The 15,744-nt window shown below is 52.8% G+C and overlaps 5 protein-coding genes and 1 pseudogene across 5 annotated transcripts; 2 read left to right on the top strand and 4 right to left on the bottom strand.

Moving 5' to 3' along the window:
- Positions 1-192: 192 nt before the first annotated feature.
- On the top strand, positions 193-2,201 carry SAPIO_CDS7761 (Retinal dehydrogenase; the record flags this gene model as incomplete). Its single annotated transcript, XM_016789558.1, has 8 exons — positions 193-562; positions 703-784; positions 847-1,084; positions 1,153-1,240; positions 1,305-1,362; positions 1,429-1,939; positions 1,992-2,057; positions 2,157-2,201. 8 exons carry the CDS (start codon positions 193-195, stop codon positions 2,199-2,201), a joined length of 1,458 nt encoding a protein of 485 aa, XP_016641385.1.
- Positions 2,202-3,352: 1,151 nt separating this feature from the next.
- Positions 3,353-5,138, top strand: SAPIO_CDS7760 (Retrograde regulation protein 2; the record flags this gene model as incomplete). Its single annotated transcript, XM_016789557.1, has 5 exons — positions 3,353-3,646; positions 3,707-3,811; positions 3,877-4,379; positions 4,460-5,031; positions 5,086-5,138. 5 exons carry the CDS (start codon positions 3,353-3,355, stop codon positions 5,136-5,138), a joined length of 1,527 nt encoding a protein of 508 aa, XP_016641384.1.
- A 469-nt stretch (positions 5,139-5,607) lies between these two features.
- On the bottom strand, positions 5,608-7,643 carry SAPIO_CDS7759 (Hydroxymethylglutaryl-lyase; the record flags this gene model as incomplete). The annotated part of the gene is made up of 2 exons (XM_016789556.1): positions 5,608-7,000; positions 7,069-7,643. 2 exons carry the CDS (start codon positions 7,641-7,643, stop codon positions 5,608-5,610), a joined length of 1,968 nt encoding a protein of 655 aa, XP_016641383.1.
- Positions 7,644-8,261: 618 nt separating this feature from the next.
- Positions 8,262-10,764, bottom strand: SAPIO_CDS7758 (uncharacterized protein; the record flags this gene model as incomplete). Its single annotated transcript, XM_016789555.1, has 2 exons — positions 8,262-10,294; positions 10,380-10,764. 2 exons carry the CDS (start codon positions 10,762-10,764, stop codon positions 8,262-8,264), a joined length of 2,418 nt encoding a protein of 805 aa, XP_016641382.1.
- A 991-nt stretch (positions 10,765-11,755) lies between these two features.
- On the bottom strand, positions 11,756-13,397 carry SAPIO_CDS7757 (Uncharacterized protein; the record flags this gene model as incomplete). The annotated part of the gene is made up of 5 exons (XM_016789554.1): positions 11,756-12,573; positions 12,656-12,753; positions 12,866-13,041; positions 13,107-13,178; positions 13,248-13,397. 5 exons carry the CDS (start codon positions 13,395-13,397, stop codon positions 11,756-11,758), a joined length of 1,314 nt encoding a protein of 437 aa, XP_016641381.1.
- A 704-nt stretch (positions 13,398-14,101) lies between these two features.
- SAPIO_CDS7756 lies at positions 14,102-15,424 on the bottom strand (annotated as a pseudogene; the record flags this gene model as incomplete).
- Between the last annotated feature and the right edge of the window lie 320 nt (positions 15,425-15,744).

Below are 15,744 nucleotides of genomic sequence, written 5' to 3'. Positions count from 1 at the left end.
CTCGATGCCGAGCGAGTCGGCGATAGCCTAGATTCGCGTCATAGTTCACCTAATTTACTATCCAAATATTAGTCGCCCTACCTGTCGGAGAGGGATCAATGGGGAAAGAATCCCATATTCATCCTTCTTGTGACAACGTACCCTCAGCTTCCCTCGTTAGTATCACCACTGATCTGAGAGACTTCAGTCATGATGTCGACCCCAATCCTCAACCCCAAAGATTTCGGCAAGCTCTTCCTCAACGGAGAATATGTCGAGGCGCGATCCGATAAGACGTTGACGCTTCTGAACCCCAAGGACAACACTGTTGTGGCGGATAATGTGCCTATTGCTGGAGAGGAGGATGTCGAGCTCGCCGTCCGTCTCGCCGAAGACGCCTTCGCGGGTCCATGGAGCAGCTTCTCGGCAAGTCAGAGAACGACCTGTCTCTTGAAGCTTGCTGAACTCCTCGAATCTCGCCTAGATGACATCATGTACCTTGACTCGCTCACCACCGGCAATCCGGTTTCGCTGATGGCCACGCGAGAAAAGGGCTACATTCGGAGTTGTGTCTTGTACTACGGTGAGTCCAGAGTCGGGTTTCCTTGTCTTTGTTTTCTTTTTCTTCCTTTTTTTTTTTTTTTCGTTCTACCTACCGGGGCTTGTCTCAACTTGAGCCGTCGGAATATCGTCGCCATTGACTAACACTCAAGGTTTCGGTAGCTGGCTGGACTGACAAGCAGCGAGGGGATTACTTCCCCGACGATGACGGCTTCGTCAAACTAGTTCGCCATGAGCCACTTGGGTAGGAGATCCTCGCCTGCTTTGCTAGGCCGATATAGATATGCGTGCTGACCTGTTCATAAGTGTGTGCGCGGCCATCAACCCCTTCAATGCCCCTGTGGCCTCGTTTATACTCAAAGCCGCTCCCTGTCTTGCGACTGGAAACGTTCTGATCGTCAAGCCATCGGAAAAGTCTCCTCTGGGCTCTCTTGCTATAGCCACTCTATTTGAAGAAGCCGGATTTCCGAAAGGCGTTGTACAGGTCTTGAGCGGCGATGGTACGACGGGCGCCTTACTTGCGAAGCATATGCGTATTCGCAAGGTATGTCATACTGCCCCCTTGGGTCCCAGTCCTTCATATGCGGGTTGTTGCTGAGCCTCCACGTGTAGATCAGCTTCACTGGCAGTATCCTCACCGGAAAGAAGATTCAAGAAGCAGCAGCACAGAGCAACCTAAAGCGTGTTACGCTAGAGCTCGGTAAGAATTTGCCAAGTCAATCCGCGGAGGTTAGTGGGAGAATGATTTACTAATTCCTGGGTAGGCGGCAAGAGTCCGGCCATCATCTTTGACGACGCAAATCTTGAGAATGCACTTACCTGGTAAGCTGGCCCTGGTGAGGGGCCAAGCACCACGAGGAGGGCGACTAACTAACTCTGTGCTTGCAGGACTATCAACGGGATCTTGACTAGATGTGGCCAGCTCTGTATTGCTTCCTCGAGAGTTTACGTACAAAAGGGCATCGCGGGCAAATTCATCCAGGCTTACAGAGAGCGGATGGCTGATGCCGTCGAACGACTGGGTGACCCCCAAGTAGCAGGCACAACAGTTGGCCCTCTAGTCGATCAGGGGCAATTCGAGAGAGTCAAAGCTATGATTGCCAGGGGCACACAAGAAGCGGAACTTGTTGTCGGGGGTTCCAGGTTCGGCAGTGACGGTTGCTTCATCGAACCCACAGTCTTCCTGAACCCTAAGCCCGATGCTCAAATTCTGAAAGAAGAGATTTTCGGGCCCGTAGCAGTCGTCATGACTTTTGACACGGAAGAAGAGGTGATCAAGGCCGCCAATGACACCGAGTTCGGGCTTACTGCTGGTGTGTTTACCAAAGATATTGCCCGCGCACTGAGGGTCTCTTCCAAGGTAGACTCTGGCCTGGTCGGCATCAACTGCATTAGCGTTGTGAGTATGAAAATTCAAGGCATTGCTGAGCTGGTGCTAATACATTGATCAGACGAGCATGCAAGCCCCGTTCGGCGGCCGAAAGCAGTCTGGTATTGGGAGGGAATTTGGCGAATATGTGAGTATCCGTCCACCCACATCTGCTTCTGCTCCGCATCGCTGGTTTATCCCCAGCATATGTGAGGAATATCTTATGCTGATACATACGGATGATTAGGCTCTTCGTGCATTTACGGAGCCCAAGACTGTACTGATCAAGTAAGTCTTGAGCCGTGGATCCGTCGGACGCCTGGATACTGACTCTCCTCCAGTATGAATGCATAAACAAGAAACTTAGCAGGGGGAGCACACGTTAGGCCAAGATCCGCGCAGGTCATGGATATTGCCGGCCCGCGGCTTGGGTCTTGAGAGAGTGGCCGAGAGCAACGAGAGCATATATTCTCGGCTGAGGAACCTCGGTAGTGGACTCATGGGGTCGACAAGAGTGTATTACTCTGAATGAGGAATTTCTCGCATCTACAACATCTTTGATCTGGGGTGTAAGTGTAGGCAACGTGATAGAGGCGAAATACATGATACATGGTTTATGATCCACAACCACAATCCTCATTCTGTGATTCCAACCAAAAAACTCTTTAAAATGTGTAAGTGAGTTGCCATGCATTTGAGAGTTATATCTTCGGCATTGGCCCAGTCCAGTCTTGAATCGTACCGGAAGCAGCGCCATCATGATGACCCTCGATGTGGATGGACGATGACGTCCAAAGAGAGAGCGTGGGGTTACTTGAGTCCATGGCCTCGGCTCTGGCGTTGCGTCTGTCTCAAAACCGCTACCTCGTGAGAATCCCTTCACTTCTCGCAGCCAATACCTCGCAATCCAAACGGCAATAAGCCAGGAGGCAAGTGGTGGTTAGAGCGAGTTCGCCTCGGCGACCTGGCTGGCCTATTTTTGTATAGCCGGCGCTCGTGCCACCTTGGCAAGATCACGCTCATTGACCAACCGTTGGGTCATAGAGCTGTGCTTTTGTTCCCCTTTTGATGTCCAGCAACACGAGTCAAACACTTATTCCTTGCTTAAGAGGCAAAGAGGCCTTTCCGCATCCAGGCTAGGGTGCGGGGAAGTCCCGAGCCTCAGGGTCTACCCCATGGGGAGAGTTGGGGAAAATGACCTTCTCCTCGTCTGACCGAAGATTGTGTATAAGCTCTTATATCTCCGGTGGCCTCCAACAGGCCCAGAGACCTCGACACCGATCTCGTAGGGGACATCTTGACTTGTCAATACACTTTCCACCGATAGACTATTTGACTTGCGCTTCTCAATAGCTCGTGCCCATTTCGCCTCTGCATCTTCTTATCTCAGTCTTTTTAAACCAAGTCTTCCGGCGCATCCTGTTGAATCAGGTGGTCATTATCATGACTCTTACCACTGGCAAAGCCCTTGACCTCGGCCATGTTGAGAATGTCAAGCAGGCTGCGGCTCTGACCGAACTTGAGAGCTGTAGCCGTCCTGAGGAAGAGAACCTCCCTCTCTATGGCGACTACGAGACGAAGCGAATTTTACGCAAGATTGACTGGCGGCTTCTTCCTCTCCTGACACTGCTCTATGTCCTTTCGTTCCTGGATAGGGGCAATATCGGTAACGCCAGGGTCGCTGGTATGAACAAAGACCTGGGCCTTAATGATACGGAATACCGCCTGGCTCTGACGGTTAGAAAGCTCTTCTTCATTCACTAGTACCGAAGTCATGGCTATTAATGGGTATCTTAGATGTTCTTCGTCCCGTACGTCCTCTTCGAGGTCCCGAGCAACATGATCCTGAAACTCATGAAGCCATCAAATTGGATTGGTATCTTGGTGGTGATCTGGGGCACCGTGAGTCTGTTAATACACCTAGACTAAGCTTGCGAAGCGCTGACACCTTAGAATCTCCTATATAGGTCATGACCTGTCAGGGCCTGGTACAAAACGCCGGTGGTCTCATTGCGACTAGACTCCTGCTGGGCGTCTTCGAGGCCGGCTTCTTCCCCGCCGCTAGCTACCTCCTTGGCGATTGGTATTGCAGGTTTGATATCCAGTGGCGCTTTGGCTTGTTCTTCTCGGCCGCCTCTCTAGCCGGGGCTTTCTCTGGTCTCCTTGCCTTCGCGCTGCAGAAGATGGACGGTCTCGGGAATCTAGAGGGATGGCGATGGATCTTCATCATAGAGGGTATCGTGACCGTGGTGGTCGGCGCGGCTGTTCCCTGGATCCTGCCAGATTCGCCAGCCACAGCTAGCTTCTTGAATGCTGACGAGAAGGCCTTGATCAAGCACCGATTGGAGCAGGATTCTGGCACTTCCGCTGGAAAAGTCTCAACAGGAGAAGCTTTTCAATGGGCCTTCGTCAAGTCCGCCCTGTTCGACTGGAAGATTTGGTTCACTGTCTTCATTTTCTGGGGAAACACGTAGGTCTTTTTTGCCACTGCCGATCATTCAGGTCTCTTCTCTGGAAGCGAAAACTGACCATGTCATTTCGTCCTAACAGTATTCCGCTCAATGCTTTCATCTTCATTGCACCGACTATTATCCACCAGTTAGGGTACACTGCTGCCGAGGCTCAGCTGATGACGATCCCGATCTACGTGACCGGCTTCCTCACCACGATAGGAGTCTCACGGCTTGCTGACCGGCGGCAACGGCGCTGGCCCTTCATTGTTGGACCATACGCAGTGGCTCTGTGTGGTTTCATTGTTCTCATCTCCATCCCCCACCCGAGACTGCCCGGCCTGACGTATGCTTTTCTCTTTGCCATTCCCGCCGGTATCAACCCCGCCGTAATTACCCTCGTATCTTGGGTGTCCAACAACCTTTCACCAACCTGGAAGCGAGCCGTTGGCATGGCCCTGACTCTCAGCTTGGGCAACATGGGCGGTCTTGTCGGCTCCAACATTTTCCTGGCCCATGAAGCGCCCCGATACTGGACCGGCTACGGCATGTCCCTGGCTTGCACGGCGGTCGGCATTATCTGCACTATCGTTCTGCGCTACGTCTGGGACAGGGAAAACAAGAAGAGAGACAGGATCTCTGAAGAGGAGGTCAGAGCTAGGTACACGGAGCGTAAGTGACGACCTTATCACCACCACAAGGAACTTGGCTAACATCAATCTTCAGAGGAACTGCTTGATCTTGGGGATCGTTCTCCTCTTTACAGATATGTTTTGTAATCGCCAAGGAAAAGCGATAGGCCCTTCTTTCTTTCTGGATCTCCGTTCATTTTACTGACCTGGGTCGTTTCAGGAGTGGGTGAGAGTCGGGAGATGTAGTAGTAGGAGTTTACTAGGAGCTTACTAGGAGCTTGCCTCTATTTTGATGCTTTCTCAATTTTCTCTTGAGGGGCTTCTGAAATACAAACACTGTCTCTTGGGTCATGTATTGTACGTTCTTTGTGTTCCCGGAGCAGTTTATTTTGTTTATATATCTCCTCCTTGCGCTGTTATTGGAACAGGTAGTTGCGCGAACCCCAAACACTTCTTCAGCTCAACCGTCGTTCCGCCGACAAGAAGCACACCATGTTCCTCGGTCGTTGAGACATGAAAATTGTAGGGCCATTCATATATATATGATTCAATTTTACTACCTGTAGTCTATCGGAGAATTGCAAAACAACGTGCCTGGCTCCCTGGCTGATTGAATCTATACTCTAGTAGAGCTGGTACGGATATCGCTGAAGGGGTTCCGTTCTCCCCAAAACTCTCGCCAGCTGTAATCCTTGACTTTGTTCTGGAATTGCTTGATGCCATGCTCTCCCTCCGAGCCCTGCACCATCATGTTGGCAAAGGTTTTGGCTATAGCCTCCCCCTGTGACCGGCCTTCCGGATCCGACCATGCCAATCTCGCCAGCTCCTTGTTGATACTAGCCGATCGAGGTGCACACTTCTCCAGCTGGGCGAGGTACTTGTCAAGCACCCGATCCAAGGATTCTGCGTCCGTGCCGACGGCGTGGACGGCTCCAACTGACACCAACGTGTCAGGGCTGACTTCTCGCCCTGATAACATTGCTTCGCGCGCCAGCGAAAGCCCCCACTCGCGAACCATGTACTTGGAGATGACTGCGGGACTTACGCCGATCTTCACCTCGCTCATGGTCCAGCAAGCGCGTGTAGATACCAGCCGCACGTCGCACACAAATGTAAGTCCGACACCACCACCGTAACAAGGCCCATCGACCAGGGCGATGGTAGTCTGCGGCACATGGTCAATGGCATCGTACAAGTCAACCACCTTTGAGTAGTAGCTGGACTCGCGCGACGCATCTGAAGTGTTCGTGTTACCGCTCAGATCCATGCCCGTGCAGAAGAATTTCCCCTCGGACGCCAGAACGACATGGTATACGGACGAGTCGTCCGCCAGTTTCTTGAAAACGTTGGTCAGGCCCTCCAGCATGGAATCCGTCAACGCATTTCCGTTCTTGGGCCGCGTGAGCGTAATCTTCATGGCCGTACCTGAGCGCGCAATGCGATATTCACCGGTATCTTCTACCACGTTCCACGATCTCGCCGTCTTGGGATCCTGTTTCGGAGCCTGGCCGGAGTGATTGGTAGAGGTGCGTTTCGAGGCTAGTGCCTCTCCAGCCCTACTCCCGTAAGGGATTCCAATTTCCTTGGAAATCCATTGCCCAGTCGTGATGAGTTTATCAAGATCCACGCCGGTGCTAATATCGGACTTTTCAAAGGCGTATACGACGTCCTCGGTGGCCACGTTGCCCCTGGCACCAGGGGCGAAGGGACAACCACCCAGACCGGCAACGCTGCTGTCGAATGTCCTGATGCCCATATCGTAGGCCTGCATGACGTTGGCCAGGCCCTGACCATACGTGTCGTGGAAGTGGCCGGCAAGCTTGTCGGCAGGTATCTCTCTCAGCAAGACTTCTAAGAGTTTCTGGGTGTCCTTGCGTGTGCCAACACCGAGTGTATCTCCGAGAGCAACCTCGTAACAGCCTAGCTCGAGAAGTCTTTTCACAACGGCTAAAACCGCCGAGGGGGGTGTCGGGCCGGAAAATGGATCTTGAAATATGCACGACACGGCACTGGGACAAAGCAGTCCAGTTAGCAACCTTCAATTGCGCCTCTGCTATAAGCCTGGTGTCCAACTCACCCTCGAATTCGGAGGCCCAGGCTTAGAGCCCCCCGGGCGACATCCTCAAGCTTGGAGAGCGCTTCCTCAGTGGTGCAGTTTTGGTTCGCTTTGCTGAATGCTTCCGTTGCTGACGCAAATACGACTACGTCTTCGGCTCCGGCCTCGTGGGCATTTTGGAGATACTTGAGACTGGGCGCTATCAAGACAGGGAGGTTCAGGTGTCCTTGCTGATGCTGGGCCCGGAAACGGAGCATCTCTCGCATGAGGTCGGAGTGGTCCGCGAGCTGCGGAACCAATTTTGGCGATACAAAGGAAGTCGCTTCGATATCGGTGAGGCCGGCACCAGCCAGCCGCTTGATCAAGTCTAACTTGGTGGTTGTGGGGATGTACTTTTTGATGCTTTGCAACCCATCTCTGGGCCCAACCTCGACGATGCGAACTTCGGGTTTCCCATTTGGCGACGAGGAAAAGTACAGACGGCGGGATTCTGGAGTGTACCGAACTCGAGAGAAGGCGTAGGTCTTGCACGCGATGGCCCCGACGGCCCTTACAGCGGTTCTGCCGACAAAACTCTTAAACACCAGGGCGCTCATGGTCATGGTGGGAGGCGTTCTTCGTCGATGATGGGATCGGAAGACGCATACAGCATTCTGCAAAAGAAATCCTAGCAAACGTAAAAAGAGCAAAATGATCCACGGCTTCTTATCATAAGGTGCTGTTCTAACGCTGTTGAACCAGGCACACCTCTCTGCGCCCATCGTCTCGTCGGCACAACTTGGCTGGGCTTGATTGCCTCGCCTCGGCTACTTGGATGACGCGCCGGCACTCTTGATTGCCGATGGCTCCGCACATTTTCTCTGAACATCCTTTCGCTCCGAGCATATATATCGCCACGAGCTTCCTTTTAATCGAAAGGGGATCCAGATTGCTGGAATAGAGGTTCTTTTCGACTAGTGTATATCCAGGGGGTTATATTTCATGACAACTTCCATCTCTGTTCCGCCAAGCGGTCGTTTGCATGGAAGATGAGGACGGCTACTGATCACTCGTCTCTCGTTCAGTTCAAATCTCCTGTTGTGGGAATGGATCATGGGACCGTGACGGGTATTTAGGTAGGCCACGTTAATCTTGAGGCTACGTCTATCTAGGAGGGAACTCTTATACACAGAAAAGCCAGACTACCTTCGCATATCGAAGCAAGGCCGTGTCAATTAAACCCTCGAGTAATCGTCCCGACGCGCGAAATCTAGTGAGGGAAATGGCCATTCTGACGAGGGCCGTGGCCCGTTATTCAGCGTAGAGGCGTTGGCTTCGCCATCAAAGTTGAACAAGGCTGGAAATAGACTGTCCATATCTCCCCACAAGCTAATCTGCGACATGTCTGTCATGATTTCGCCAGCTCGCCGGTCCTGGACTGCCGTTCCCTGTCTAGATGGCCAGGCCTCTGTAGCAGTATACTGCATGGGCGTGGACGCCCGGATCGGGTCGACCTGGGAACCACTTTCAGGTCCTCCGGGGATCTCCCGAGAAGCCTGGTTATTCCCAGAACCAGATGGGCTTGGGTAGGCGGTGTCGATACGCGCGGTGCCACGAAGGTTCGGTAAGGAGTGAGCACATCTCGACAAATCTTGGATACGCTCGCCCGCAAGACCGGATGGAAACACGAACCCGAGACCAGGGACGTTGACGTCGGTCCTTTTCAGGACGGAACCGAGGAAGTTCAGCGTATAGTCGGCTGAAGAGTACATGTCCTGCAAGTGTTGCAGCACCTGCACACACTGATAAAAGCGCCCGATGCTGACATTTCGGATGCCTTCGTCGTGCGAACGGCTGTCAAGTAGGTGAATAAGCGCGGCAGATAGGAATGCGGAGATGCTACTAGATGGCAGGTGACGCAGCTGGTTGCTGCTTTGGAGGTCAAAGGCTAGTCTGGTCATGGCGATGGCGGCTTCCGTGACCTTTTTTCTGGACGCTCTCTGAGTATTGGGTCCATCAACTGCACCGGGTTCGGAGCGGAAGACATGCGGCCGATGCAAGGCGGCGACCGTGGTTAGGTAGAGCATATGTAGGACGGCTTGGTGAAGCCGGATGACACGCTTGGCGATACTATCGCCGTTTTCTGGCGAGGCTGGTAAAATCGGTGTGTACTTGCACCGTTCATCCTGGCTCTGAATCCATTTCTCCAGCCCAGCATCACAGCTAATCAGCGTTTCCTCTTGTCCCTCCGACCTCGGCATAACGATAACTTTTAACAGATTTTCGGACCCGGTCGGGCAATTGCCCAGAAGGGTATATTGCGAGTAGACGATATGGCCCATACATAGACATAGTTTGGCTAGATCGATGCATAGCATGGCAAGAACTTCTCGCGCGTTCGCGTCGGTGAAACTTGATTGCCCGAGGAAGCTGGCTAAATCCGGCGAAGGAGGTTCGAGGTTGAAATCATGAAGAGTGAGTATAGGAACATCGTAATCGTCATCTCGAATTCTTGGAGGTCGTCGAAGACCAATGGCCAGCTGTCGGTCCCTCATGAAGCATGACCACCAAATCCGGCTTCTGAGCTTCCTTTCCTGGGAACTAAGCCTCAAGAGCGCCGGGTTACGGTGGAATCCCAGGACCTGGGCGAGAGACAAGGCAGTGCCCATCCAATGCCAGGTATCTTTCTCGTCGTCTGGATTATCGTACCAGTAAGTCATCAACATCAGGGACTGGAGCAGCGCCAAGCGATCTGGCTCGCAGTCGAGTCCATAGAGCAGACGAACGCGGCTAAAGAATGCCTTGCGTGCGGCCTTGCGGTTTCGGTAGCCTCGTGTCCGCAGGAACTGGGCGTCTACAAAGGCCACGCTGGCGAACATAACCGCCTGGAAGAGCAGGAGACTGACGTGGCTGTGGCCATCGCAGCGGACGACGGGCGTGAGAAAACTGTTAATGTCTAGGACCGGCATAAATGGATGTACAACATCGACATAGGTCCGCAACAACTCATCGCGGAGCTCCTCGTCGGGTATGTGTAGCGCATCCTTACTCGTAAGATAGCCGTAGTCTTCCGCAGTGATGCGGGAGGGAAGTGGTCGAATATATACTGGAAGGTCGGGCTGAGCACATTCGTCGATGCCACCAGACCTGGCACTATCGTGCCCCAACCTCCCAGGTGACGTGTTTGAGGTCTCCACCTGATGCTGATACTGCATCTCCACTTGAATCTCTTCAACAGACTCAGAGCGAGGAGTGTATGGGCGTTGAGCTGCATGGCCTAGTCATTACCACGGCTCCTCGGCAGCCACAATCGTTGTAGTGGTGCTTTTGAGGGGGGGTTCTTATCGGCTTACCTTCAAAGTACAGCGAGGGAAAGAACTCATTTGGTACGCCGCCTGTCGCTACTACTGCGGGCCGAAGCTGGGGGGACGGAGACGGGGCAATTGCCGGGGCAGGCGGTGTAGGGGACTGTACTTGCCGAGCAGCTCTGGGGTTAAGAGCCGCTGGCCTCCTACCCCGATTGGACTTCTTGATGATACAGTTGACCCCGTCCAGTCTGCAGTTTGTGCAAGGGGGACCGTCGGTCACCACGTCGCAGCGGACCTTGCGGTGACGACAGGACAGACAGGCTTTGGCCGCTCGGCGCTTAATGCCGTGATCATCTGTACTATTCCGTCGCTGCATATGAGAGGCACTGCGGGCATCAGAGCTACCGCCAGTAGGCGTCGCGATGGTCATAGTTGGCGAAGCCATGGACATCAGGAACCTGTATTAGGATGAGGGAAGCCGAGATGCCACGAGCTAGGACGGTAAGACAGGCCCCAAGCGTCTGCGAAGAGCGATAGATCCGAGGGGAACCAAACCATCAGGATGAAGCAAAAAGCGAAAGAAAAGAGAGATCAATTATGGATTCCATGTTCTCGGTTGGACATGCGGGGGCGCGACGCCTCCTCGGGAGTCGGGTGAGGGTGCGGAGAACCCCAGCGATCCCAACAGCTTGGTTCTGCTCACCCCACAAGCTAAATAACAGTGCCAAGGTATGGCGGCACATTGCTGCAGGGGATCAAAAATGAAATGGCCTTCTGCTCAAGCGGGGAAAGATGATGTATAGGAAGAGGAACCCTTCCTCGAAGAAACCGTCTCCGGAAGCTAACTAACAAGCGGGCTTGAATCGGTCCGTCCGTGAACTGGGCCACCACAATACGATTCATACGAAACCGGGCATTTCATGTATCAGTCGATAAAGTCCTCGTCAAGCTCTACGTTATATCTTCGATAGCACTAGACCATACAACCCTTGAGAATAAGTACGTTCTGCCATATCTCCTTCTCGAATAGCTGCTATGCTGTCACTATCCAAGCCAAGAACACTACAAACACTCCATCGCCAGAGGTAGGAGCAACGCAACTTAACTTACATTTGATGGATTGATAGAATAAAATATAAAAATCCGATTTGAAACAGGAAACGTTTTTAGCTGGGTAGTTCAGATCCGTGTTGAGCATACACAGGTAAAAGGCAACGAGTTCCATGGCATTTTTTGTTCAGTCAGGAGCAACACGGCAACTAAAGATGGCTTCATACCATGAAGCCTCCATCACCTTTTTTTTTCTTTTTTTTCTTTCTTTTTTTCTTTCTTTTTTTTTTTTTTTTTTTTTTTTTTTTTTTTAAATAGCCTCGGCTATGATGATGATCTTGTCAATTTAACACTCATGACCTCGCACAGGCTCACACAACACCCTCCTGTTTTAGCGCCTCCACTTCTCCAGCGTCCATTCCCAACTCAGCTAGCACGTCCGATGTGTGTTGACCGAGACGCGGCGGCTCACTTCGAATGCTTGGCGCCGTTTCGCTGAACTTGACCGCAGGGCCGATGAGACGGAACTTGCCGGACACCGCCGAGCCCAGCGGCATCTCGGCAACCATGTCCCTCGCCTGTGTCTGCGGATGCGCAAACGTCCTCTCCATGTTGTTGATCGGCGCGAATGGTAGGCCAGACCCCGTGAAAACCTCGATCCACTCGGCCGTCGTCTTCGTCTTGAAGACAGCATTGAACAGGGGACCAAGCTCGTCACGGTTCTCCACCCGCTTTGGGTTGGTCGAGAAGCGCTCGTCGATCGCAAGGGAGTCTAGCCCGATGAGCTTGCAGAGGTCGGCGAATTGGGCGTCGTTGGTCGCGCCGCAGACGAGGTACAGATCCTTCGTCTGGAATGCGTCGTACGGCGCGATGCTCGGGTGCTGACATCCCCATCGCTCGGCCTCCGCGCCCAGGTTGAGCCACGAGAGCCCAACGCTGGTGAGCAGGCTGATTTGCGTCTCGAACAGGGAGGCGTCTACTCTCTGACCTATGCCGTCACGCGCGCGGGCGTGCAGCGCTGCTAAAATCGCCCCGTGGATGTAGAGGCCCGTTGCCATGTCCACCATCCCGAGACCTGGGCGCACTGGAGGGCCGTTGCGTTCGCCTGTCAGATGTAATAGCCCGGCCTCGGCTCCAGCGATAGGATCGTACCCGCCGCGCCTGGCGTAAGGGCCGGTGGTTCCGTAGCCTACACACATCATACATGTCAGTGGTCTACCGTCAAGCAATGTCGGCTTGGGGCCGGCGCAGGAAGGACTCATGGCCTGTACCGGAAACGCTGGCGTATATTAGTCCTGGGTTCTGTTCCTTCAACTTGTCGTACCCAAGCCCCAGGCGGTCCATGGTTCCCGGTTTGAAGTTTTCGACCCTGTAACGCATCGACACCAGGAGTGCCATCATGTCAACCACTGCTCATAACATAGCCCTTTTTCATAGACTTGCGCGGGATACGGATCTCAGAGAAGGATCCAGTTACTTACAATACATCAGCCCCTCTCGCGAGCCTCATGAGTATCTCTTTTCCTTTGGGATGCTTCAGGTCAAGTGTAAGGGACCTCTTGTTCCGGTTGATGGATGAGAAATAGGTTGACATTGGCCCGACATCTTTCTTCCACTTTGCCTGTTCTCCTGGTAACAACCAGTGTCTTGTGTCGTCCTGTTGCTGTCAGATCTTGTGTGTGCGAACGGAAAAGCGATTTCCAGAGCTAGAGGGCCACATACCCCTTTGCCGACAGCTTCAACCTTGATGATATCCGCGCCATAGTCGGCCAAAATTTGTGTACAGAATGGCGCCTGGATAGGATTCGAGGTGAGTTGGGGGCATTCAATGACAAGTATAGTTGAACGGGAGTATTAACTCACGGCGAGGACCCGCGACAGATCTAAAATCGTCACACCCTTCAAGGGACCTGAAGCCTTCCTGGCTTTTTCGGTAGCTGGCGCTGAATAGTAACGCCGTATGACCATAGCATGCCTAGTGGTGGGTTGCAGCGCCAAGGGTTGGAGGGTCATGGTACCAACTCTACCAATGTGTTGACCCAGCTGATAAACGTAGCGTGGCATGGCTTCTTTTCTGTACAGCTTTCTACTCTTCAACTCTATATCGCAACGCCAGATAAACGGCGGCCAACGCGGGAGAGCTTAATAAACTATGTACTCTCTTAACTTGACTGCAAATGCGGCTACTCCCCCGTCTGGGGTTTTCACGATCATCCCCCCCAAGTCACATTACCTCGGATACGTTCCATCAACCTTCATGGCCCTCACTAGACACTAGAGCAAGTCACCTCGGCGAATAACATTCTCAGTGATTTTCCCGTTCACCATAGCCAATAGTGACTTCGGTCGTTGCTCACTCGTTGATAACAATCCTGGTACGTGAGGGTGGTCCATCTTGATCCATCTTGATGGCCTCTAGCCATACACAACAATGCCACTACATGTATTCATTTCATTCGAAGCTTTGAACGCGAACTCAGTATCTACTGAGTATCTTGTCAACTTAAGCCGCCTAGTCATAGTGCCGTCTCGGAAAAGCTACATCAGCTGAACTTTTCAGAAACTAGTCGTCATCCATATTCTTTCCGATCCGTGAATCTCATCACCATCTGTGTTTATACTAAGGAAGTCGTAGTGGATATATACTTTTGGATGCAGATAGGTCTACCCTGGTGTCTATGTCTACGTATGTTGAATAATCTACCCGGCGAATATACCTAATAGCTCTTAGGCAAACCCAGAACTCTCTGCCCGATGTAATTCTTGATCATCTCCGCGCTTACAGGCGCAATTCTTGAAAGCGTCGACTCCCTCAAGTACCTCTCTACATGGCACTCCTTTGCGTAGCCCATGCCGCCATGTGACATGACAGCTCTCTCCGCAGCCTTGAATGCAGCTTCTGCTGCCAAGTACTTGCCTGCGTTGGCATACTCTCCATCGCCATAGCCCTCATCATACAGGTGGGCAGCCTGGTAGATGACCAATCTTGCGGCCTCCAAGTTCATCCAGCATTCGGCTAGGGGGTGCTGGATTCCCTGGTATTTCCCAATGGGCTGGCCAAACACGACTCTCTCATTGACGTATTGAGAAGTACGTCGCAGGGCGGCATATCCCAAACCTAATGCCTCGGACCCCACGAGAATGCGTTCGGCGTTCATTCCGTGCATAACCATCTTAAAGCCGTCGCCTTCGGCTCCAACCCGATCTTCGGCTGGCACCTTCCATCCGTCGAAGAAGAGAACATTGGTGTCCACCGCATTTCGGCCCAACTTGGGAATCGGCGTGACTTGAACGGTGGACCTGTCGAGATCTGTGTAGAAAAGAGAAAGGCCTTGGGTTGGTTTCTTCACGTCTTCGAGAGGCGTTGTTCGGACGAGAATCAAGATTTTTTCGGCGACCTGGGCCGTGGAGATGAATGTCTTAGAGCCCCTGAGAACGTAGTGGTCGCCCTCTCGCCTTGCAGACGACTGCAGCCGTAGCGTGTCCAGGCCTGTGTTGGGCTCCGTGACACCAAAGCAGGCGCGCTCCTTTCCCTGGATGAGAGGCACGAGCCAGCGTTCTTTCTGCTCCTCGGTGCCGAATTTCGCGACGGGCTCCAAGCCGAAAATATTCATATGGACCGACGAGGCCCCGTTCATGCCCGCACCGGATTCCGAGATGGTCTGCAGCATCACCGCCGCTTCCGAAATGCCGAGGTCGGAACCGCCATATTTCTGGGGCATGCAAATCCCCAGCCATCCATTCGAAGCCAGGTCGTTGTACAGCTCCCACGGGAATTTGTGTTCGCTATCCCTCTCCAGCCAGTACTCGTCCGTGTACTTGGCACAGATAGTAGCAACGGCTTCGCGAACTGAACGCTGCGACTCTGTCCACCCTGGCAGGTCGGATGGGAGAAAATCTGTAGCTCTTGAATGTACACGGCTGATTCTGGGGACAGATAAAGAAGGTCTTTGTCGTAGTGGAGAGGTGGCAGGCCGGACCGCTTCGCATAGGAGGAGCCCCTTTGGGAAACGAGTAGCGCTAAAAACGAATTTCTGCATCCTGCTGGCTTATGGAGGTTGAACGCAGATTAGGAAATGAACTAAGAAGGAGCTAATAATAGGGTGGTTGAAGATTGGATTCTCTCGAGTGATCCCTGCAGCCAAAGACCATATCATATATATGGAGCTTCGCGCTTCAGACTGAAATGCAACCTTCAACTTTCGAAGTGGTCTATGCTGGTGCGAATCCACCGTCTCTAGTAATTTGCGGGACAAACTAAAGGGTATGTTCTCAGACAGGCCGCAGCAGGTGTTCTCCTTGGAGTCCTAGTAGCCGAGGGGACCAAGCATTGCCGAGAACCCAACCACACCCTCTCTGC

This window comes from Scedosporium apiospermum (genome assembly GCF_000732125.1).
Source record: "Scedosporium apiospermum strain IHEM 14462 chromosome Unknown SEQ_SAPIO_0110, whole genome shotgun sequence".
Taxonomy (NCBI): domain Eukaryota; kingdom Fungi; phylum Ascomycota; class Sordariomycetes; order Microascales; family Microascaceae; genus Scedosporium; species Scedosporium apiospermum.
Note: the sequence above shows the minus strand (reverse complement) of the source record. Positions and strands in the feature narration are given on the sequence as shown.